Source organism: Paramacrobiotus metropolitanus, unplaced genomic scaffold, assembly GCF_019649055.1.
Source record: "Paramacrobiotus metropolitanus isolate TYO unplaced genomic scaffold, Prichtersi_v1.0 Parri_scaffold0000107, whole genome shotgun sequence".
In the NCBI taxonomy this organism is placed as follows: domain Eukaryota; kingdom Metazoa; phylum Tardigrada; class Eutardigrada; order Parachela; family Macrobiotidae; genus Paramacrobiotus; species Paramacrobiotus metropolitanus.
In genome coordinates this window covers 45,646-70,121 of record NW_026570327.1, presented here as the reverse complement: position 1 = coordinate 70,121, position 24,476 = coordinate 45,646, and the positions used below count along the sequence as shown (strand labels likewise).

Sequence of the window (24,476 nt, the reverse complement as noted above, 5' to 3'; positions counted from 1 at the left end):
TTAAAAAAAGCATATGTTTATTTAATTTAATTTTCCCGAACCGACGGAACACAAGCAGAACGCGATTCTGTAAAGGTCCCTAAAATTATTCCTTGGTTAGTTAATTTGGTTTATTGTATTTACGCCGCATCTGGTGCTACCGCGTTTCAGTTATACATATTCGCTGTAATTTGATCACAAGTCAACAACAGTAACACTCGTAAATCTTCCAAACACCAAAGACAGTTGAACAAAACAAAACATAAAGCTCACAATCTACACACGTCACACCAACAAGATCACTGGTTGAATGGCGAAACGCGCCGAAGCGCCTTTATAATTTACTGTCATGTCTTTTCGCATTTAGCCAACAACATGCATATTCTTCTCCTTAATCATCGGTATTAACAATGTTGTTGTTGGGCTTTCTTGATTTTATTCAGCGTACGCCGGGCTATAATTACTGTGGTGGCCATTAGTTTGTGAAGGTGTTCTTTAAAAGCCGTGCATGATTTCGTTGTTGTGGATATCTGAACATGAAATGCAAAGCAAAAAATTGAAAACAAAAAAAGCGCAAAGGCTCAAAAAATATATCTTTGCTATCAATAAGAAGCTTATAACTGTATGCTTTCCGTTATTTTCAGCCGCCAACAGAAGGGGTTCTTATACCGATAGATGAATATAAACAGCCAGTTGTCGCACAAATTATAAAAAATGAAAGTGGCAATCGATGTGAACATCAACTGAACGATATTCTCTACAAACTGCACTGCAGCAGGTGAAAAGGTTAAATAAATAGATGTGACTTCCGCTCCCATCGATCATTCCTGCAGTTTATGCCATTCGGCAATCTGCTTCCGTGGACTGCTGCAAATGTCCTGCCAATGTTTGCGTGCTGTTTCCTCCAAAACATTCGGGCCCAGCTCCAGTCTTCCCACGACTTCGTTTTTGGTAAGCCGGTCAAAATCCAATAGCATCAGCTCCAGTGAGACCCCTTCCAGGCCTTGAATGTTAGCCGGCAGATCAAAGACGAATGATTCGTTAAACACCGGATTCAAAGTGTGCTTCTTCACGTGGGTCTTCTTTTTAGCAATACGCTGGCCGTTGCAGATCAGATACAGCTTCATGTATGGGTCTGAAAAGAATACATGGTAAAGGTCACACGCGTAAAACGCTTTTGCAGCAGATTTAACAAAAAGCAACATAATAATTAGCTTACAACCATGCATCAAATGCAACATATGCGCGGTTGAATTCGTATTTCAAAACGACCCGTTTCCGAATTGTTTGAAAATTTAAAAACTGAATGCGTATGTAGTAAAGCGTAGTTTGGTAAAACAGTGTCGTTTGGCATCCGTACTTGCAAGTCCAACCGGCATCGCGCACGATAAACAGCAATCTGCCAACATAATATCAAGTATTTTCCCTGTGTTTATTTTACGCTTTCTACAGGAGCCAGGAAAGCAAAAGCCAGGAGTATTAGGGTATGGGACAATAAAAGATAGGTTAGCAAACACGTTTTTGCTGTAGGATTCTTTCCGGTTACACTAACAGCCCTCATGTAGTTACATAATTCTTCATTTGAGTTATTGGATTTATTAAAAACTTGTTAAGGGATGCCACTTAAATATTTAATGGCCAAAGGTTACTGCGTGACCTGGACAATTACTGGCAGCGTGTTTGCTTTTGGTCATTAGTGAACTACCGGCAAATAACCCGGCTCACAAGATTGTACGAGTCTGTCTATATATAAGCAGTACATGTGGTTTGGTAGAAGTTACTGGTAATGCGATTCAGTGTCATTCGATATTAATAAAACATTTTCATATTGCAGCTACATACTACTTTGTACAACCAGATAGTCCTTTGGATATCCTGATTTATAACACCGAAAATAATAATGATTTCTAGTCTTATTTTCGCTTACAATTCTAACGCGCACGTTTCGATCGCTAATATCAGCGCTTCTGAAAGGAAATAAGCTTGTGCACTGGGCGCACTGCTGTTGTGGTGCCTTAGTGCGAGCTTTTCCGTTTTTGTTCTTTCCATCAAACTCTCTTTCAATAATGCTTACGCCTTTTTGCTACAAGCAATAATGCAAACGTAAACAGATGCAGGCAGCTAAGTCTGGGTTTCCATGAGCGGGAAAATTTGTTTTAATTTTCGGATATTTATGATTTTTGCCTACGACGATCTACGAGTACCGTTGCTTTATAGTCGCTAATGAGTCATTTTGTCATTTGTTAACAATTATTAATGGATGACATTAAATAAGCTTTGATTACTTTCTTCAAACGAGGAAAATGTCAACACTGCATTTTGCTTATTACAATTTTAACGAAGACTAATGCATTAAAACCACATCAACATGGCATTTCCACTGAGAATCAACAGCCGCACGGCATTTGCCTATGTTGTGACTGGCTTGAGTTGGAACAGGCAATGCCCCGTTCTAACAGCAAAGAATAAATAAATTCATAAAGCATGACTTCAAAACAACTATTAAAAACGAAAACTGGGAAACTTACCCATGAAAAGGTGATATACTGGCATTATTATTGGTTGCGTACCGGCACGCGGAAACCAGGCATTTTTCAAATATCAAGTTCACAAATGATTAACTATTTAAATAATATTACAGATTGCTACAATTTTCCGCATTGGAAAACGACATTTCTTTGGGCAGCCACTAAGTACCAGACGGCGTTAAGGTCAATATCTGATTTGTCATGGCGAAGGGCGCCGGAAGAGCTAACTGAGATTCAGTTTCACCAAAAAAATCTTGTTAACGGCTGTAAAGACTCGTGATAATTTGGCCACATATATTGATTGCGTTACGTCATGGTGAAGTTATTGGATTTTGGATTAAACCAAGATGCTTTAACCTTTCCCTGATCCGAATATGCCCCCAGGTAATGAACCATTAAGCCGGTTATCGAGCATATTATATACAGGCGAGCGTGATGCCGGGAACGACTTACGCCAGCCATTTTCCACCCACACGGAGGAGAATGTCTTTCAATGTGCGTATTGTTTACCGGTTTGAACCATAACCGCGAGAAAGAGGAAAAAAGGAGGAAAAATAAGTGGTCAGTGCGTCAGCTAATAGGCCTCATCCGGGTTTGCACCACAATTGTCAAGTACCTGCCAAGTCCATTATGTTCTTCCGTGGGAGTCCTTTGGCTTTGAGAATGACACATGTCAAGCGGTTGGTTGCCGGTTGATAGCACAAGGACAACAATACTTCGCCGCGACCTTGTGAACGGACCTGTGAATAACATAAAAGATTAATTACGGTCTGTGTATTCTTGTATATACAGGGCATTAAAGTGTGCGAAGGAATGTCATTGACGAAGCAAATCAATCAGCCCAGCCCGGGATTTACAGGATAAATCGATTTCCGGCTTAGACGACGTCAGCGCGGCTGGGTCTTGTCAAAACATTTATCTATCGGTATTTTGACAGTAAATACGAAGTGATGCGAATATAATTAACTTAGCCCGTTCGGAAGCACGCCTTTACTAGATCGATATGTATGTAAATCACACGTTATTTTCTCTTAATTCCTTTTTCAGCTTTGTTGGGTTTTTTTACTTCAACGCCGTATATGCTGATGGGCGGTTGGGCGTGAGGGGCTAATTTTCTATGGATGCGGTGCGCTATGCGCAAAGCAGTGCGTGAATGAATAACGGCGAATGGGTGTATTGGCGCACACATGCATACGCCAAATGGGAATGTAAAGGCGTCATTAAAGGAATTCATAAGAGACCCTCGGGAGATTCTTGGGTTCTGTCAGGCACATAGGACTACGCCACGACTAATGTATTGTGTGCAACCCCGGAAAGGTCAAGTGACGTCAGACACCAGCGGGCCATTTGCGCCATATGGTGCATGTATTTGTCAGCCGGAAATGTACCGGCTAACCTTTACGGTTTACTTAGTATTTAGCGTAAATTGTTCCATGCGGTCCCTTTATCACGGTGTGTATGTATATAAAGTATAATGATCGTAATGTGTATAAATATGGAGTTATTATCAATTCATGGTTGCCGGTAAATCCTGACGTCTAATTTTGTCACCTGATCATAATAGTTAATGTATTTGCACATTAATGACAGTGCACTGTTGTGCTATCCAATTACGGTGAGGAAACAGATTGCAATTTTAAAAAGGGACGCTGTCACTTATCAAAATAATGTCAATGCTCTTTCTGATTACGTAGTCGGATGCATGCATTATCAAGTAAACAGTTTTTAAAACTCGGCGCAGGCTAAATACATATGTTCTGAATAATCGATATTTGGTTTGTACGTACTACGTACAGTGTACCTACGACGGTTTTTGACTATTAAGTGTGGTTGATAAAAAATGTCCCCCAAAAGTAATTATGCGTTAGTTTTTTCTGGCGCGTAAATATGATTAAAACCTGTGTGGTGCAGCTTCATTAATAACATCGTACGTAAAGATACTGTATACTGTATTACAGTTTTTATTTGCACAGTCATATTACGGAAAACATTGCGAGTCTCATGCAAAGCCGGCTAATATAGCCTTTTCATTCATTAGAAAAATAAGTATCAGTCCATATACTGTACTCGGTGGCAGCTGTCTATTCTAATTTTAATGTAGTCAAATTTTTTTTATGGAATCATCGTTAATCGAAATGCCCGCAAACATAATCAAAAAGCCACATCCACAAGCTCAGGTACACCAGCTGCACTGAAATAATTTCGAAGGGTATTAAGCGGAAACGGGAGCGACGTAGGATTACGAGGCTTTAATACCACGGAAAGTACGTATGTAAGCAAGTCTGTCTTAAGGACCGCACCGCACCCCATGGTTTAATCACTTTAAGACTACATGCGGAAAACAAACAGGTTTTGACATGCGTCACAATAATTCAAAACATAATTACCGGTAGCCTACTTTGCTTACTATTTTGCATATATGCTCAAAAACAATTTTTTTTACAAGCGAAACAGTCGTAAACAAGCTTGTGTACATTACAATGTGCTCACGTTGAAACTTAAAGAACGAAGGAGAAAACAACCGCGCGCGGTACGTACCGAATTATAGATCAGCTATAACTGCTATTATGATTAATGGACGTATGCTTAGTGCTTACCCTGTGCTGTTATTTACGGCAATTAAATTATGAAAGGATGTATTTAATACAGTAATCTTAAATAGTGCATTGCTTAAATTGAATTTGGCGTTTAGCAATTACAGCAATGTATTGTGAAATCTGCAAAAAACATTACTAAGCTATTTTTGGTATAAACAAATGGTTGGGATGCACGTATTAGCAATCCAATACAACTGTTATTTTATACTTGGGAAAGGTCAAGAAACGTCCCGTATTTTAGTCTAAGTATGCCTTTCGCAATGTAGAATTCCCGCACGACCCTGCACTTAAACTTTCCTAAGTAAGCAAGCCTAGCCGAGCGTATATAATTTACATCGAACAAAATCTCATCCCGTTCGACGTCGTGAAATGCTAATTATCCACAGCAACACCAGTACCTTTTGTCGGGTGCAGATTTCCTTGGAGAGTGTTGTTTCCTGATCAGACTGCGACAGATCGATTAAGCTAAGCGGGCAGAGCAGTTCTCCGAGGATCTCATCGCGAGAATACCGATCAAAGCTAATGATGGCGAAATGGATAACCATGCCCTGTAGTTGATTGTAATTTAATCCGAAGAATGTGAACTCCTCATTGTAAATGGGATTGTTGGTGTTGCGCAAGACGCGGGTTTTGGCCCGATGCTGCTTTTCCGGTAAGAGCTGCAGTTTGACGTAGGGATCCACACTATAATAATACGACGACGGATGTACTTGTCATTTAATCGCTGGTAATTTACGATGGCATTTTTAGAACGGCTTACCGGTTTTTGTCAACCAACTGATTAATGTATTATTTTACAAAGTTAGACGCTATTACAAGAAATCATTATCTGTTCGCGCTATAAATCTACATTCCTTAAGACCTTAAAATAAACCTTCAAAGATTTAAGCAATGTTTGAGCTACCATTCACCTAAAAAAATAGTTTATTAGGTGCACTGCAGCTTCTTCTCTTTCCCGTAAACAGGTTTTTGTACTTTGTAGCTTATTATAAAATGAGTGCTATAATTTCTAGACGTAAATTGATATATACTGTGTCATCCTTAAACAGGCATGCATGAATACCACACTTTAATTTCTGTTCATACTATGAACAGAAATAGCTATATAAATGCAAATGTGAAGAAAGTTCGCTTAGTAAATGGATTTCTAGATAACGATTACGTCAATATATCCTTTGAGCATAACGCCAAACAGTCTCCGTAAAAGCTATGCGCTGCACTGTATTTGCAGCCATTCACAGAAATTTTTATTGAAAAACTCTCGCACTCGACGCGGAGAGAGTAAAAAGCGCGAATTAAAAAAGCAACACAATAGCGGGCATTAATGGATATTTTTATTACCGGACAGCATACAACAATTTATCCCAGTCGCGGAAGATATACGCCGCCTATCTGACCCAATAATGTCACTGCATCGAATACTTAAAATCGATTTTTCCCACTATATATATGATGCCCGCATATGCTACTGTATATAAAAAGCTTCCGTGGTGTAGAACATTTGTCAAATGCATTGGAGACGTATTATAGAGACAAAATTGACAGCCAGAATGAATGTCGTTAAATGAGTCCGGATGCACAATAACAATGTTTGCCAGCAATGTGAATTATGCAACAGATTAATCAAATTTCGCTGCCCTAATATCCCGTCTACACCATGGAAGAGCAGACAATAAGCACGTCGGCACCGTTCTTCCCGTGTGCGGGCAGCGACTGTCCAGCTGGCGGATTAATGGCCGCTAATAGATGGGATGGAATTACTTATTACTGCACTACGGTGGGCTCTTATGACGGCGCAACGCGATTAATTTTTCATCACGTGTACATCCAATAAATAATTACGCTCGCCGTACCTCTGAAATTTTCAGAAATGGGCAACCATTACACCCGCCTTATAATTACCGACCACGTGTTTATGCCTGAAGTAATTCGTATATACACCATTTAATTTGTAGGTTATAGAACAGATCTGCAAAACGTGTCCAGCCAGCCATAATAATAATACAGATTAACGAGATAATCGGGGCTTTAAAGCGATATAGTTATTATACATTTAACCATATACAGGAACGCAATACGCATACTGTACTGTAGTAAGGAAATATTTTTGTACCTTTTCTTCGATGTCGTCCGGCTAACCAGTTCCTCACACCGCAGCACATTAATGGTCAGTGCATTCCTCTCGAAATTGTACCGCGCACTGAAATGCAGTGTCCCAAAGCTGACCGGTTTATTTTCTCGTTCTTCCGTCAGCGTCTCATCCTCGGTATCCTCTTCCTCCAGGTCGTATTCCGCTTCAGTGCCTTCCTCATACGCCCCACCACTCTCGGTCCAGGATGCCGGATGACTGGAACTGCCGGACGGTGAGGACGCCTTGCCGGATGCCGCCAAGGACGCAACGGTGCCGCTGCGGATATGTTTCTGGACACGGCGACGCTCGGTGGGGGGACCGTGGGCGACCACGCCCTTACCCAGGATAGCGCACTCGATGTCGGCCGGCGGAGTACGCAGATCGTTCGCTTTCTTGGCGCGGAATTTACGGATGACGGAGAGAATGGCCAGAACACTGAGTACCGCTACCAGGAGGCCACTCAGCACGATGCCAACGATGGTGGTGCCGGAAACTATAAAAAATAAGGGACAATTAATTAAAATTGACAGATTAAACTTGTCGTGAAAAATAATTTAAAACAACGTTATACTTTCGGCGCTGGGCCTTTTAATCTAATTTACAGATAGTAAATTAAGCGGTCTTCTTTGTTCAAATTCACAATATTAAAACTGTATTCGATGGGTATGCGACAAATCCATAATATAGTGCTTATATCATCCTCGTACAAAGGTGACATCGGAAATTAGTTAGCCTAGGATGCATATATATGTACTGTGCAAGTATAAGGCAGGCATTCGCGCTGTAGCTTTAAATTATTTTTAAAATAATTAAGCGGATCGATATTGATGATGTTTTCTCTATAGATTGTCTGCTTTGCGTAAAAGCTGCATTTTGCCATGTTGCGGAGTTATGTAAATAAATGTACGCAGTCGCCTTGCTGGGAAAACAATCTACTTGTAAAGTAGGCAGCTGACGCACTCCATTTTTTGCGTGATGTCTGATCTGACTATGGCCTTTGCTGCACAGTTACACGGCTTCGCAAATCTTCCCTGCAGTCAGCCTGATAGAGCAATGAATTTTTTCCCATTTTGCAGACTTCCACGTTTAATTCCATTACAGGCAGTGCGGTGCGGGGGCTTCCCGTGCACACAGACTGTGTTCCATATGTCATGGGATGATTGACGTAAGCCGGTAATCGAGTACGGTTGCTTGTTCCGGTTTAGGAATACCTACAACGTTAACGTTGCCAGCTGCCCCCGCGTATAACGCGGGTCCATCGGCACCTGCCGTTGGCCGGGTGAAAGTGGGCTTTTGGGATGAGATTTATAACCGGCCCGGATTTCTATTCGGTTTTTATATTGTTGATATTGTATACGTGAATTGCTCTTGTATAGATAATGGGCACAAGTTCGTTCACCCAGTTTATACTGGAAACATGCATGGTGTCCGTAATCTTAAAAGATATCAATTTTTCAAAGATGGGATCCGATTAAAAACGTATACAAACAGCGATCAAACTCGCCATGAGGCAATTAAGAACACACATGCGCGTGCTTTATTTAACAGTCAACAAAAACTTCCGCCACAATGTTTTTATACTTGGCCAGAAATTAATGATACCGAGATTCCTAAAATTATTTAACGAGTCAGTTGAAAATATGTGCTACTACCGGCACATGGATAACAAACGTGACCAGCTTTCGAGCTCTGTTCAAACTTACCAGTGCAATCGATAAAAATAACTTTCTGGTTAGTTGAACAGAGTCAATAATAATCAGGCATACAAATAGTGTTAATGATTATTAATATCGAAATACTTTTCATACTCTAAATTAAGCTGTTTCACGTTGAGGCGAGCCACTTCGCACCAGTAATTTCGATAGTACTCTGTAGCATACTTGCATAATTAACATTGCACATTGCTTTTGTAGAGAAAATCGTGACAAACGTCAAAGTCTTGAATAAATTGGTCTGGATATAATTAATCTTTTGTAAAGTACCTTGGTATAAATTAAAATACGATAATTTGCGTAATATGTGTACCGTTTACTTTAATATGGCGTCACTTACCACCGGTGCCTTTAACAGCCATGTTGAAAATATTTTACAGTGTCTCCTCCATATGGCCGACTGAAGATGTATGCTAATCTGCAAAAAGCCTACACACCCTCACAAATAACCACAAAAACCGAATTATCACCGCAACACAAAAGCCTTTTACGAGCAGATGTTTTCTCGCCAAACAGGTCATGAACAAATAACACACTAGGCGTATACAGCGCTTTATCCTTGTACACCTCTCTCACCTCTAGCAATGCTGCACCGCACTGGATAAGCGCATCCAGCTGAAACAGCTGGTTAGTTCACTGCGCTTCCGGTTGGGATTGCCTATTAGGCAGTGTGCGTGTGGATGCTGATATATATACGGGCAGAATGCTTTATAACAAACAAGCCTGTCAGCCAACGACGTCGACGGTGGTGGATCACTGGATATGTATGTGCAGCGGCGAACAGGCGATTGTCAAGTCTACTGCACCTGGTTGAAAGCTGGAATAACAAATCCACCATCCCGTACGTGCAGTACGCATCCACAGACTGTTGAATGCGTTTGGTTTTCAAGCGAACGACAGGATATCACGGAAGTCTGGGATAGCACTTCCAGTGAGTGGCTCAGCCAATCCCATTCAGTTAGCGGGACTAGTTATATACTGAGGTCGATCCTGTATATGTCAGGGTACATGATGGGAAACTCATTCCGCGTCTGTTGACTGTTGACAGGGTTACAAAAAAAACAACTTTGTCGTTTCAGTTAGCAAATGGGCGCGTAAATACTGTATATTACAGATGTTCTCGAACTACAAAGTATTTACCGGTCAACCTTCCCTTAGTTTCCTATTTAATAACTTACTTATCGGGCGCTGACTCGGTACTTTAATAATTAAACATGTTTAATTTCGATTGCAGAATACATACTTGCACAGGTACGGTATATGATATATAGATATCTATATACCGAAGCGACCGCAGCGAGTATACAACCGCATCTATTAATTTTGCATAACGCACGGTATTTTTGTAAAGACTAATCCGAAGCCGAACCTTCATTAAATTTTGGATACATCTTAACAAATTCTCATTAAGTGAATTTTGTACTATTCCACAAGTCTGTCACTCAGTTAATTAAATTATATTTTGGCTACTGTACAAGTACTTCGTCTATGGATTACGGTCGAATATCAAATATGTCCAACATGCTTTGTGGATTGCCATTAACTGAAACTCTTTTGCCGTAATTTTTTAGCAACTTTGTGCTCGGCGCTCGCTGTGGAATCATGTGGCTGAGCAGAAACACTGGCTTGCAAATACTTTACAAAAGCAAGAAACTCCTAAATTTATGCATTCCTAAGCAGCTGTACACAGCAGCTGTTTTGTTTCCGGCCGGTAACCTTACATATATACTCTCCTGCTAACAATAAAATATCGTATACCAAATGCACTATACTGTATTACAGGGTATACTGTTCAGCTTAAAGTTAACCGTATTTGACTTCGTCGAGAGGGACAACTGATCGTGATCAAACCATCTTATGCTCACCACAAAAAGCACATTATTTACGCATACACTTTCTTAATACACTGCCAGGGATCATCGATTGGAAAGGGAAACAGGCCGGGAAGTCGACAAGATGCCGGCCGTTATTATCAGAAGAGCGGAAATGCAATGCAGCGGCGGGTATTTATGGTCAGAACCGGCGTACACATTACCCATGCAAATGGGCAAAGACACAGGAGCTTTTTAACTGGACAGTGATTGGCTCTATTCAAATCCATCCGTCCAGATTGATTGTTCACGGAATGGAAGTGACAGGACGACGCCGGGGCCATAGGAATGCCGTTCCTTGTGTGCCTTATACACATCCTCTCCTCCGCTCTCAGTGGAAACCCTTTTCCCACTTCGCGCGCGCCGCAGAGGAAACACAGCGATGTGCAAGGCCAGCGGATGTCTGACGTCAACGCCGGCATCGTCACGTTTCCCGTGCCACGGCTAATCACCACAAATGCTGCGGTATCGGCACCAGCCAGTCAGCCACCCGAAATAGATACTTATTTGAATAACAATTAACTTGAAACAGGAATTTCAATTGGTCATACGGCTGCTATTGTGAGGTTCCCGTTTATATGTAGGCTGTTGATCGGGATAGTCGGCACACTGACTGTGTCCCCGGTGATTTGACGAAGGTCAACATAAATAGTTTCGGCTATAATTACCGCTCTATCCTATATATCGTGCCACATCACGTGTTATTATTTCTAAAGAGTTAATTCAAATGTCTACTCGTTGGATTTTAACATACCGAGTGTTTTAAATAGCACGAGAACTATCCCTGCATCACGCAAAATTTTACTGCATGTGTAAAACATCTTATTGCATTTCGGGCATGTATCCCAGTGTGAAATAATCACGTACTTATAAAATATAGATATCTAGTTCCAAATAGCTGAAGTCTGCTTAGTTAGTGTATACCGTAGGATTCTGTGTTTAGTTAAATCAAAAATGGGATTCGTCATTAGCTGACGGACGGCTATATATCACAAATGCCATTTAAATTGGTTAAAAAAGAAAGAACTTAAAACACAATAATAACGGGCCTGTCGGGAGATTAAGTTGGGGGGACGAAGGCAAGGTTCGGATTTTGAAAGACACGGCAGAGACTGAAAACAAAACATAACAACAGGTTTCAAATTTATAATTACACCGAATCCAAAATAAAATTTATTACGATGATGCATTTTGTTAAAATCGTTACATTTCCAAAAAAAAGATTTTTTCTTGCATTGAATAGTTTATCATGAGCATGTCAAACGACCCATTATAGCAACTACCGCCAGCTATGGAAAATAGTTGCATTTTAAATAACCACCTTTAAAGTTTCGATAATTACCTCAATATGTTCCTGAAATAACCATCTTTTCTCCATCCTCAAACTCCAACGTCACAGTTAACTTGTTGATTGGCGCAATACTACTTAAAGTTCGCACTAATTCCGGCAAACTCTGCGGAGCACCCGGACCCGGCCCCGGCAGGCGAATATCCAGATTCAAACTGTAACACACCTCCCCGTACATTCCGGGCTCCTGCAAACAAAATATTTAACGCAATGTTTACTCACCACACGGTCCAGTACTAATAATTACAAGAAGGGTCAAAATACGGCTGTATTTTGGCTACTCGTATACAAACATGTTACCAGACGCAAATTTGAAATAAATAAAAGATTAAACAAAATTAAATTAATTATTTCCGAAATTAAATTAAAAACAAACCGAAATTACTAGTACTTACTTTCGGCCATTTAATACTGTTAATCCAGTCGCGAATGGTTTCCGTGCTTGCCAGTGCCTCACCATTTTTCGTAAACACCTGGACAGCACAAACGATAAACCAATCATTGTATTAGATACTGTTGACTGTTGAGTGATAAGCAGCAGTCATCAATTGACACGGCCTTACGATTTGCGCATCTGCCAGCCGGTAATGCTCCTTCATGTAGCCCATCAGATCCTGCACTGTCATACGATTATCGCAAAGGAGGAACAGCGGATGCGCTTGCAACTGTAATGCAAAAACCAATCAACACTGTACAAAATTTGTGAGTGCGTCACTGTAACACTAAAACAATTAAAACTGCAATTTATACTGAATGGAAACTAACTAATACTAATATAACCCTGCATCAGCTGGAAACGACTTGAGCGTAAGCTCAATTTATAGAACTGATATTACGACGTTCGAGGTCCAGACTTACCAACTTGATGACGCCACACAAGGGCAAATCCACATCACGAGGACTAAAAAACAATAAATAAAAAATTTAATTTAGTAATGCAGCATAATCGACATTAATCAAGTATGGTTCTTCAACTCCTACATATTTTACCGCGAACGCTTACAGAGTGCCAGTGCACACAATACGGATTTGTGAGTAGCCCACGATTTTCACGCTTTCCCGTGAAATGTCGAAAACACGTGGCTGTGCGATGGGAATCAGCTCCGTCCCTGTGAACGATAACAATTAAATTACACTTCCCGCAGCAAGAACTCCGCTGTAAAGGTAAATAAGAATTTTCGCTCACGAAGAACGCCATTTGCGTCGTAAAAGGTTCGTGATCGCAACATTTCTGATGGTGAGTTCTTGTCAAACTTGTACTCTGCCAAGAGAACGGTCGAGAGTCCGAACAAAATCAAGGCGATAATCAAGTCCAACGCATAAAGAACAACAGAAATTTGATGAGATCAACAGATCCACTGAACAAAATAGCAATTGGTATTCGAAAGTCTCGACCAAACTCCCGAAAAGCTTCGCGACTGACCCAGGCTATCTTACGATTGTATATGTACAATTGTACATGTACGAGACTACGAGTACGAAAAAACAAGCTGACCGCGGTTCACCGCTCAAACTTCAGTTTTCATCCAATGCTGTGATAACAACGTGCTTGTACCCACGTAGCCGTCCTCATGTGGCGGAAGCACGTTGAAAAGTAGCACGCTGTGACGCTGCACAACTTAAAAAATGATTTTGAAAAAATTATTATATAAATAAATTACTTACATATAATGTACATTTCACCTTTTATTTTACGAAATGGCTGTGCGCCCCGACAAATCGGCGCATAGAATTTAGCTGTGCGCCCCGAGTGTTCGGGCGCACAGAATTTGGCTTTGCGCCCCGAATGTCCGGGCGCGGAAATATCGAAATTTTTATGTTTTTTTCCAATAGGTGATTGTTTTTACTTAATGTTTTTAGTCGATTAACCCTTAAGGTTGCAGGAGAGCAGAAGCTGAGAGAGCACTGCAGAATTTGAGAACCTGTAATAGCCAAGTTTTCGTTTGGTGTATTCCCTTTTTATCGCCTGGTCTACTGAAGAGGTTGTTCAAAACATCACATGCACGGAATATGTCTGAGAAATCCTGATTTCCAGCCACTTTACAGCAAGGTAAGGCTAAGAACACGTTTATCAGATTCTGTGCGTAACAATTGTTAGAGGTTATCTAGGACGGCACGGATGTCCACTCCATGCACAAAACTGTGGCAAAATGGAATTAGCAGAACTGTCGTAAAATGTAGCAAAACAGAAAAGGTGATTCCGGTCGGTTCACGCAGCGGAGGTGGTTGCAAGGCTGGACGACTTGTTTGACCAGTGTCCAGCCGAGAAAAGCCGTTGGGATGCCCATCCGGATACTGCGCCAGTGCGCCGTATGTAGTAGCTCTGATTAAAAAAGGGGAGTAATGAAATTGTTTGACGATGTCGCATAGCGATTGCATATTTGCGTTCAGTACACTTTTGTTGCTGTTGTGTCGAAGTAAAGTTGATTTACATGTATCAAGTCGTTCTTCCCTCCCGTCTACCCTCGTTTGCGAGGAAACGAGGGATTTATTTAACCAGGACGACGGGGCCGGTTGCGCCGTTGACCCGTGTTCCGGTGCTAGTGTCTTCACCCAATGCCCAAACAAAGCTCATTCATTAATTACCCGTCGTCGCTGTTGTTGCCGTAGTCTGCGTTAACGCAAATTAATCCACAGGTTGAGGCATATGTATTGTAAACTGTCCTACTTTCATGCGCGTTGCAACCTTTACGGCTGTAGGGGGGTGAAACTAAACTGCTACTTCAGGACTGACACAATAAATAACAACTTTGCTGTTGCTTCTCTAGATTCTTTTCTGGAAAGCACACATTACTTAAAGTTTGGGTGCATTCTGGTATCGCAGTTTAAGCAATAACTCATCAAACAATACGTACAACGCATTTGACTATACAACAGGAAAATTGAGTGGTTAAATAATTAATAAGAGAAGCCGAATAAAATATAAAAAACCTTCGGAAAAACAGCAAATCGTCGATATTTCGGCGCCCGGAAATTCGGGGCGCAAAGCCAAATTCTGTGCGCCCGGTTTGTGGGGGCGCATAGCAGTCACCTTTATTTTAAATGAAGGAATAGTCAAATCTTATTGTTGTTCAGTAGAATCAGAGGATATGTTGTAGTTAACTTATTCCGGCAGACTGATTCTGTAACCAGATGATTTGTACACATTAGCGTGAAAAGGAAAACCGTTTGTGCAACATCCGGTTCGGGATACTTTTAAAAAGTCCTTTTAAAAACTTGAAAAAATAGTACAGTTTTGGTATCGGCGTAAACATGATCTTTATACTTACGTGCGTTAAGGTGTAAAATAAGATCGTCGAAACACGACTTGTATAAACGCGAATGCGTTTAAGCGTTTTGGAATTTCGTTCCAGGTTTCCAGCCTTTATTCACGAACCGGATGTTGCGCGCACAAACGATTTTCACGCCAATATATGTATTGTAATTTATCTGGCTACAGAATGCATGATCATAAAACAAAGCGAAAGGGTGTTGGGGCATGCGCGAAAGTTTTCGTCCACATATCGTATTTTAGTACCTTACCTGTAGAATTTAATACCTCACGTTCAGATTTTAATACTATTTGGGGTAGGCGACAAATATTCCAAATGTGATTTCTTTAGAAGCTCTCGTTAGGCTGCTTAACCAACTTCTAACATTACAACGAACTGCTTCCAGTCTAATGGCAATTTCTCCAGTAGCAATCCCGTAATCAACAACAACAAAATATCCACACATTTTTTAAAACACTGACAGCTCCGACATACAACTGAAAATTATCGTAAAGCGACTCCAACTCTGCACGAAACCCAAGAAAACCGATTGAAGTCACCTAAAAAATGTCTTAAAAGGATACCAACAAAAAGAGAAGATAAGAGAGAGACACAACTTTACAAAAGTCACAATAGCCACCCCCACGCAGTCACCATTTCACTGAGATCAAACCGTAGCGATTCCTCTGGCTAGAACATCACAGCCCAAAACAGTCAACTGACAATGACTACCCGTACACCTGTCAGTCTTCCACAGGTGGCGACTTATTCCTGGCTTTCTTGCTTTTCACGGGAGCCACGTCATCCTCCTCATCACTCCGATCCGAATCACTGTCTTTGGCTACGGTATTCTTGGCCGCGGCTTTCGTTCGACCACGCTTGGCGGTGCTGCCTTTCTTGCCAGGGGAGGCTTTAACGTCATCTTCAGGATCTTCCACTAACTGCAACACTTCTCTGAACCTGTATCAAAAATCAAGATTAATATCAATCACTTACGAGTATCTTGGGAAAATTTCTAATGTTCACGCCGGTTAAACCGAAACCAAACGTGCGATTTCAACAACAAAGTAAGCATTCTCCTCAAAGGCTCAAATAACGAACGTCCTGCATACTGGTCAGAGTGATTAATACTTCGGTTAATTGATCCAAATATTCTCTACATGACATCTCATCTGACTTACTTCTCTTTCAGGTTTGAGGCCAACGCCGCTTTAATTGTTCGTAGAGATAGCAGAACGTTACTGTTATAGAGAGTGGCGTATAAACCTGCAACATCAATTCCACTGGACGGCAGCTCCTTCAATCAGAAAAAACTATCTACCTGATGCGAAATCCCGCATTCGCTTGTCATTCTTCTGATCCAATGACACCATATACAGTCGGAGCAAATCCAAATGTGCTAATACCTGATCGATGGTCAAGTCGGGTTTCACGTTCACTGTCGCTTTGCTATACAAAAGAATGTTTTAGCACACGCATTGTAATCGGGATTTAATCTCCGCATGAACTCACTTCACAACACGCTTCTTGTTAGTCGCACCGGCTTTCGTAATGATACTGCTTAAAGAAGTGGTAAACATTGCGTTATTTTTCTTGGTCCAGTGTAGGCAGATAGTAATAAACGGATTGCTTTCCACTTCAACCGGGTCACGGCGGAAAACTTCCGCCACTAAGGCTTCCCGAGGACTGCAAATTCATTTATACATTTTATACAACATTGTTTTTTTTCGGAGCTGGCATTTTAAAAAAATTCCAAATTCCTTTACGTACTGATCATTGCGAAGCAGCTCCATCACTTGCAATGTCGCCTCAGGGTGATGACGGAAGTCAATGTAGGCAACAATTTCCTTTAGGATATTATCTATTTTTAAGTCGTGCACCAATAATAACTTCCAAAAGAAGGTCTGTTCGATTGTTTCCCATGTTAAACTATCCTCTGTAAAAGAGAAAAGTCAAAAAATTATGAATTTGATTTACCATAGACAGGTTCGCTACTCGAAATGCCGTACCATATGACTGATAAGACGCGGTGTAAATTACGATTACGTAGTATACACAACACTGGGATTTCAATTACAAATTACCAGGAAAACATAGAGACGCTCACAAAAATAAATGCAAAACTTTGTCCATCAAGATACTCACTTATAACATCCACACATCCTTTGTCCGAGAGCATTATCAGTTCTCGCTTGAGCACCAAACACGCTAACCTCTGCACCTCAAAGGCATCAATGTACCCGATGACAGTTTTCATGATCAATGCACTGTCAATGGCAATACGGGGATTCTCTTTGTACAAAAATGGCACCAATTCTGTCAGCATGGCATGGTCTTGCTGACCACACGCTTCCAAATCTTCGGCTATGCACACTGTGTAGTTAGCTTCGCAGATCTCCTCCTGCTTCGTACGCCGAAGATATTCACTACAGAATTCTTCGTAATCCGCCATTACATCCCGCGCATCGGATGTCGTTGTCCAGGAAGGTGACATTTTGCGATAATACAGATAATAGATGATCAAATACCCAAGAACCGGCATTAATGGGTACATCGCCACCAGCAGATCGATTACACGCTTTCGAGGCAATGAACCGTCTTCTTCTTCCCATAGGCGCCTGCATAATACTTGCATTAACGATTTGTATAAACGTTCAAATTTGGGCTATAAATAAGTGCTTAAACCACGATCAGTCACAATCAGCTGCCAGAATTACTGCATCTATTTTACAATTTACCTAATATTTTATTAAAACATTCAAATCAACGCACAAAAGAACTACTCGGAAAAAATGCGAAATACTGAAATATGGGAAATACTGAAACTGCAATTACTGTTAAATAATGCAGACATCAAGTGCAGCATTTATACGAGTACGGAAGCAAAACTGGATTTACATGAAGAGAAATAAGTACTCAAGACTTATCAAAAACCAAAAACATTATATAATACTATAATTGATTTGTAAGCGAACTCAAAAACCTAAACCACATACAAGCTATCAAATACTTAAGGAAGAGTTAGGAGACTGATAGTTTTAATTAGTTTTAAACAGATCTGTGATAGTTTTAAACAGAGTCTCAATTATCGGCAAAAGCCTCACCTGTACAAAATGAACAGAGGAGACTGGATAGAGTCATCCAGAGTCCTATTCAATTTCAAAGTGTCAGAATTAGAACCAACCGGCGATGTGAACAGGACAACCTTACTCTTCATTGATCGTCTGCGGTAACCGGAAGTCGTCGTAATATGGTTTCAATACTAACACCAACGATCTTGCTAATAACGAGACGGCTTCATACTGTTCAGAATCAAAGTTTCTTCCCTGCAGGAAAAAACGCGTTAACGTCACTTTAACCTGGAAGCTGTGACCATGATTATCTCGACCGCTTGCTTACCTTGTTAATAACGTCATCAACAAATTCCTCCATGATCTGGCATTTCTCTTCCACCGGCCTGCAAGTGCACAAGCATCCAATTAATCCCAAGGCGAATTCGTTTAAAATCAATAATTAAGTAATTACCCATCGCGCATCGCACACAGAAACGGCTGCATTGTCTCCGGTAGCATCCCAATACATTCATCCAGAGATGGCTCCTGACTCCGTTTCACTTTCGATGCGGCAGAGATGGAATGATGACGCGCTATGGGTTTGTGATTAATCGCGACAGCGGCTGCTTTGGGGGTTTTATTTTGCATCACCGGTTCCGGCCAATCATCCATCGGCTCATCGTCGTCGGTTTTCAATTCCGGCATAGAGCCCAGCAATGATGCAGGTGATGGAAGTGAATCGAGATCGATTTTGATATTACCGGGACCGCCATTCACAGCAACTCCTGCAACTAAGAGTAAGTATTAAAAGTAACTAAATGAAGCACCGCGAACAACGTGTCTTCGCAAACAAACATATAAAACAATACGGCAAAAGAAAAGCCAAATCCATATAACACAATCCAAAGATAAAACACTCAAACTGAAAAACAATAAACCGATACACAACAAATCGATACACAATAAATTTTTGGAGCCTAATTTTTTTAAACCAATTAGGAAATGGTTTTACTAAAACCTAATGATAGGCTTCCCTTGTTTAACCATCGATATCCGCTAAACAAGTCAAAATCCACGAAAGTGATCAAAAACAAGCCGTTCCAAATGTGAAAATATCGAATGTCAAATGCAGAAAACAGCAAAATTTACAATCTCAACTTACACTTTTACCTCAATTATTGTGATTACGCAGTGTTTGAACGATAACCGCAAAGTAAAACCAATGAGAAAAACAATCAAGTTATGCGACCAGCTACAACGCCGCTTTACCGCATTTATTAATTATATCAGATTTCGTAATGTGGGGCACACACAACACATAAATGACATAACGCACAGAGCAGTAATATCATCACAGCGTAAAAAGCATGCTGAATTTGATGGCTGCAATCTGTGCAACCTAGTTAATGCGGGCGCCTAAACGCTCCGCAGCCTCCAAATGAATCGGCAGACGCACTTAGGAGTACTATGTGCCTTTCACGTAAATATTAGGTCTAATTACAGACCGCAAAATTAATAATCTTATTGATCAACGCCCGGGGGATAATCGATTTACTTATGGGCTGGTTATTTACCTGAACCAGCTTCGCCCGGGCCAAAAATCTCCGGGTACGTTTTCCTCAGAAGAATCTTCTGCTCTTCGGGAGCGAAATCAATAATAGGCGCAACCGAACCCACAACCCGTTTCTCCAAAATATAGCGAAAGGAAGCGACGATTGATGAACGAACTTTGGCGCTGATTGGAGGAAAAAATTCAAACGGAATCTACAGCAAACACAGCAGCTGAGAATCTACAAAACCATTTCAGCTATCCACATCGTACCTTGCAAAGATATTCTACCAAGGTAACCATCAACGGCTTTTGCAGCACTTTGATATTCTTCTGCAGTACATTCATCAACAGAAGTATTCCAGGTTCTATAGAAAAACATAACGTCCGTTCATACAGCCTTTTTACCGCCACATGTTTGTTATGTAAACAGTCAACTTACCAATGAACATAATGCTGACGTTTTCGCCCTGCGGATCAAACAGCATCCAATCGTAAAACAGCGCCAACAGGCACTGATTCAGACCGGCAACCGTCTACCATGAGCAAGCGCAACATTGTCGATTAATGAGCAAATGTCATAGACTGGAAAAAACATGCATCAAACCTTGCATGTGCAGATCAAGATAAGGAAAAAATTCCATCGTTGCAGCACGTCCGAACCGAGAATTTCGTTGGTCGGGTGGATAGATCGGCACACGAACCGAATGATTTCCGGTATTAAAGCTTCCCCTTCAGCGCTGGATAAATACTGCAACAGTTTAAAATTTAATAGTTGTGAGGCTGCTCCGAACATCTTACAGACGAAGCCTGAAGGGCAGTCTTACCTGTTTCAAAAAGATATCGGCATAACGCGACACCTGAGGAGCGCGAACTTTGCTCAAAAGAAAAGCGATTTTGGCTTCCAGGTCCGCTGTGATACGGTGTGGATAAATCCATCTCGACGTTTTCAGTTGTAAAATGTATGGCACACCTATAACACGTCACCTATATCGTTAAATCCCCGACAGCAATAAAATGTAAAATGATTCGCTCACCCGTAAAATTTGGCACACTGGGAGCAATCTTTTTGGGATCATTGACTAAGTCACTCCAGAATTCCTTCATCTTAGGCATTTTACAAATTTGCATCAAGATGCGGATAAAATCTTTCCCGATGGCCATACATTCTCCAAACTAAAAACAGCATTTTTTTTATTAATTTCCAAGATCAGACATGACCGTACTGTACAGTCCGCACGCACATACAACTGTTCAACAAACAACAGCTTTAATACTTTCACCAGAAACTTCGTAAAGAAAAAATGGAAATGACAATTTTCAAAATAAGGTAGAAGAAAAATAAGTTTCTTACACTTTACGTTTTAATATAAATTTTGAACCGGAACTTAATTCTTGGTAAGTTACACTGCATTATCTGCATATGCCAAAGTTCGCGGCATTTTGATAACAGATAACCAGAACGATAAAAAGGCCTGATAAGGGCATAAGGCTGATAAAATAAAAGTTAGGCATTTCTTAGTGAAAAACGTACTTTATTGCGCAATAAGTCCAGACAAAAATCCACTTCTTTATCTTTGATCACCGAATATTGCAAGGAAGTGTGGTGATACTGGATCAGCTGAATAAAAGTCAACAGAGCCATCTGGAGAATAGGAACTCCTGCACCGTTGTCTAATATCGGCCTAACAACATGCTTTGCCATGAATTTGACTTCAAAAAATTTCTCAAGAACGGCAAAATGCACACATGCCTGCATTCCACTAGCGTCTCCAAAATGCCTTCGATCAATGACACATTTTTCCAGTGATCGCCCACTATGAGCACAAACAACATGCTGAACAGGAACCGCGCGAGCTCACGTGGAGTTCTCAACAGTACCTGTAAGGTTCCTCATCCAGGGAATAAAAATCCTGTCTAGTCCCGGGATGTTTTTCTTAGCGAAGGTTTTCATCAACCAGACACTCTGTTTTCGGGCTGTATCGGACAGCTTGGCATACTTCTCGCTGGCGAGGAGTGACAGAGATCTGGTGAGAGGATTGAAGGCTTCTGCATTGAGCAGCGAAAGGGTTGTCGCATCCCCCATGTACTGCAAGATGACGGAATGTAAACGGACAATCTGGCTGCAATATGATCATTCCCCAGCACCTTTTCACAGAGTCCGGGGTCTGTGAGGATTCCGTACAGCAGTCCGTCCATCGCTTTAACGTACTCATCGGTTCCCTGCTGTGCCTATCAAACAAGCGGATTGTCAGCTCGAAGCCACCGCGGAAACGGATGATCATAGCGTAGTCAGTCTTATTTCAGGCCTCCGCTTCGTCTTCGGACGTATGCGACGAGAACGGGTCCAAGAACCCAACGGGGTACTCGGAAGTCGGAATCACTTACGTAGCTGACGAGCTTGTCTCGTCCTTCGTTCTCTGAACAGCCATTCTGGATGCTGGTTATTTTGTTAAAGTCGTCTTCTAGCTTCTGCAAAAGACAGTCATACGCTGTGAAAAAACACCCAAAGGCCTACACGTACGAAAATGGCTTGTTATCGCACACCTCGGGGTGCTTCTTTGTTGGGTCTTGGCAGAGCGCGTGATTGTTTGGTCACGTGATTGAACGCGTTCTTTTACAAACAATCCCCACACAATTGCGTTCAGTCCGTTCATTCTACCACATGCATGCCCGGGCCGAGCCTATGTGAACAGTATGAACCGGGGCTGTACGAGTTGTACTTGACGCATCTGACTGAGAACCCAAACAAGACTAAAGAAGCTCCCTGAGGGGTCCCGTGAAGAACTAACCTCGCCTAACTCATCCAGATCGTCTATTGCTAATAAAGTAAATAAATGCTGCCGATATGGCCTGCCCTTCCCAGCCATTGAACCCTGCGAAACGGCTGTATTCTGCAATGTTAACTGCATAGCTGCAAACATCAAGACTAATTCGCGATTCGCCCGCACTCGGCTTATATAGGCGCAAAATGTTAGATTTCCATCGAGGCCTGCAGTAGTGGGCGGAGCCAACAGCCCTGGCTGTGTTCCAAATTCAGCTCACGGTTGCTAGCAACCAGTGAAAATCAAGCTTTGAAACGATCTGCAGTCACGATGGATGTACCCGCAATAAAAATACGGTACGCATCACGTGACAATCGCTGCATCCCTGTATAGGCTTCCTTACAGTCGAAATGGCTGTAAGCGTTTGGTATACGCGAAAATGAACGCAAAATATACCCAATCTGAACTTGGTTTAGGAGCGCTGCCCCGTGGCGGGTGGCTTGTTTAATACCATTCTTTTTCATTTGTTCGCCATTAACTGACCGGAGAACATCATCAGCTCACAATCAGAACACAAAAGTGATTATGGGTTGCATAATTGCATTGCAATTTATGAGATACCAGTAACGTACAATCCTGTTTCCAAGCCCAAACTTCGGTATGTGTTATCAGGAATTTTGGTCTTAATGGGCACTAGGTGCCCCGCACGCGGGAAGTTCGCAAAGCCGGCTGACAGCGAGACTGTGGATTGGTCTGAATTCTGCAGGGCATCAACAAACACATCCATTCCCATAACAAGAACAGCACTGTACCTACTGAAGTCTCCACATTTTAAGTAAGCACTAATAGTATGTGCTGTACCGTCTGTGCGTTCTTTATACGGTAAAACAAGTTTGAATAGTCATGTCGGCGCTCGGCAATCGGCATTCATAAACGAGTGTGTGACTGTGTGTGGCCCGATGTGGGATACAAAGTCCGAGAATTTTGAATATCAATGGAAACAAAAATCACTTCGTAAATTGTTTGTTACATGCCTTACCGGTTGTATAATGCCTCAGGATTTCAGGCTGGTTTATAGTTTATACACAGTAAAATTTTGGACACTTCCGATTCTCTCTCTACGAGTAGGAAGTAGGAACTGGGAAGTACTGTGATTTAACTTAAAATGAATTCTTTAAACTTGCCAACACAGTTTATCTGCAGTAAATTTTCATAGTCCATCGAGACTCCATTATTCTAGCTCACAATAATGGAGTCTTGTTGGACTATAAAAATCTTAGCAATCTTGCTCACCGTAAGCATTCCCAAAATTTTTGGGAAAGTTTCCGGAAGTCCGAAACTGCAGAAACGCTCCCCATGAGGCCGTGGCGTTGGTGCTGCTGTCCTAAGGCAAGGCGCCTATGTAACAAAATCAGTACTTACGAGTACGGCGCGATTGCGCCAGCGAGTCAGACGACTACGAGTGCCTCCGACTAGAGCTCTACTGTAGGCCTTAGCCTCTACTGTAGAGCTCTGCGTATCCGTCTTATCCCTTCTTCTGTATCGCAATTCCGCGAAACACGGCTTTTTCTTGTTTTGGTTTCTTCGGACCGTCAAAAGGTTACAAAAAAGTACTCACAGACAGTTGTAGTATCGGTATAAAGCATGATATCTCATTGACCATTGCAAATTTGCAATACCACGCTGAACCCG

The 24,476-nt window shown here is 41.5% G+C and overlaps 3 protein-coding genes across 7 annotated transcripts; all 3 read right to left on the bottom strand.

Moving 5' to 3' along the window:
- Positions 1–481: 481 nt before the first annotated feature.
- LOC129597626 (synaptotagmin-4-like) lies at positions 482–9,903 on the bottom strand. Of its 3 annotated transcripts, none has more exons than XM_055495257.1 (7): positions 9,524–9,903; positions 9,288–9,376; positions 7,218–7,728; positions 5,503–5,788; positions 3,124–3,247; positions 1,340–1,378; positions 482–1,114 (listed from the first exon to the last, which is right to left on the bottom strand). In XM_055495257.1, the coding sequence occupies exons 2-7, from the start codon at positions 9,307–9,309 to the stop codon at positions 801–803; spliced, it is 1,296 nt and encodes a 431-aa protein (XP_055351232.1). In that variant the 5' UTR covers positions 9,310–9,376; positions 9,524–9,903; the 3' UTR covers positions 482–800. The 3 variants fall into 3 exon arrangements, with proteins under 3 accessions (XP_055351232.1, XP_055351231.1, XP_055351233.1); XM_055495256.1 differs by having other exon boundaries at positions 9,288–9,365; XM_055495258.1 differs by lacking the exons at positions 1,340–1,378; positions 9,524–9,903 and having other exon boundaries at positions 9,288–9,517.
- Positions 9,904–11,629: 1,726 nt separating this feature from the next.
- LOC129597661 (uncharacterized) lies at positions 11,630–13,602 on the bottom strand. Its single transcript, XM_055495300.1, has 7 exons — positions 13,353–13,602; positions 13,170–13,275; positions 13,025–13,067; positions 12,730–12,831; positions 12,562–12,639; positions 12,161–12,353; positions 11,630–11,930 (listed from the first exon to the last, which is right to left on the bottom strand). Exons 1-6 carry the CDS (start codon positions 13,393–13,395, stop codon positions 12,162–12,164), a joined length of 564 nt encoding a protein of 187 aa, XP_055351275.1. The 5' UTR covers positions 13,396–13,602; the 3' UTR covers positions 11,630–11,930; position 12,161.
- Positions 13,603–15,754: 2,152 nt separating this feature from the next.
- On the bottom strand, positions 15,755–24,462 carry LOC129597577 (integrator complex subunit 3-like). 3 transcript variants are annotated; one of them, XM_055495187.1, is made up of 23 exons: positions 24,403–24,462; positions 24,078–24,182; positions 22,408–22,491; positions 22,168–22,251; positions 21,901–22,108; positions 21,773–21,836; positions 21,554–21,704; positions 21,057–21,195; positions 20,847–20,992; positions 20,627–20,770; positions 20,462–20,555; positions 20,293–20,387; positions 20,045–20,234; positions 18,943–19,261; positions 18,817–18,874; positions 18,628–18,743; positions 18,522–18,566; positions 17,563–18,035; positions 17,188–17,353; positions 16,930–17,103; positions 16,739–16,866; positions 16,599–16,683; positions 15,755–16,377 (listed from the first exon to the last, which is right to left on the bottom strand). In XM_055495187.1, the coding sequence occupies exons 1-23, from the start codon at positions 24,445–24,447 to the stop codon at positions 16,161–16,163; spliced, it is 3,330 nt and encodes a 1,109-aa protein (XP_055351162.1). In that variant the 5' UTR covers positions 24,448–24,462; the 3' UTR covers positions 15,755–16,160. The 3 variants fall into 3 exon arrangements, with proteins under 3 accessions (XP_055351162.1, XP_055351163.1, XP_055351164.1); XM_055495188.1 differs by having other exon boundaries at positions 18,943–19,255; XM_055495189.1 differs by lacking the exons at positions 24,078–24,182; positions 24,403–24,462 and adding an exon at positions 22,812–22,967 and having other exon boundaries at positions 15,756–16,377.
- Between the last annotated feature and the right edge of the window lie 14 nt (positions 24,463–24,476).

What these genes read in the sequence shown, in the direction of transcription:
- LOC129597577 (XM_055495187.1), bottom strand. Translation starts at nt 24,447, where the DNA reads ATGGTCAATGAGATATCATGCTTTATACCGATACTACAACTGTCT. An exon ending in ACCCCGGACTCTGTGAAAAG is followed by an intron (nt 22,109 to 22,167) that starts GTGCTGGGGAAT and finishes GTCATCTTGCAG; the next exon opens with TACATGGGGGATGCGACAAC. An exon ending in CAGTGTGCCAAATTTTACGG is followed by an intron (nt 20,993 to 21,056) that starts GTGAGCGAATCA and finishes GACGTGTTATAG; the next exon opens with GTGTGCCATACATTTTACAA.
- LOC129597661 (XM_055495300.1), bottom strand. Translation starts at nt 13,395, where the DNA reads ATGTTGCGATCACGAACCTTTTACGACGCAAATGGCGTTCTTC. An exon ending in CGACGCAAATGGCGTTCTTC is followed by an intron (nt 13,276 to 13,352) that starts GTGAGCGAAAAT and finishes TATCGTTCACAG; the next exon opens with GGACGGAGCTGATTCCCATC. An exon ending in ATTGTGTGCACTGGCACTCT is followed by an intron (nt 13,068 to 13,169) that starts GTAAGCGTTCGC and finishes ATTGTTTTTTAG; the next exon opens with TCCTCGTGATGTGGATTTGC.
- LOC129597626 (XM_055495257.1), bottom strand. Translation starts at nt 9,309, where the DNA reads ATGGCTGTTAAAGGCACCGGTG. An exon ending in GGCTGTTAAAGGCACCGGTG is followed by an intron (nt 7,729 to 9,287) that starts GTAAGTGACGCC and finishes TATTTTTTATAG; the next exon opens with TTTCCGGCACCACCATCGTT. An exon ending in GATGCCGGTTGGACTTGCAA is followed by an intron (nt 1,115 to 1,339) that starts GTACGGATGCCA and finishes TATTCTTTTCAG; the next exon opens with ACCCATACATGAAGCTGTAT.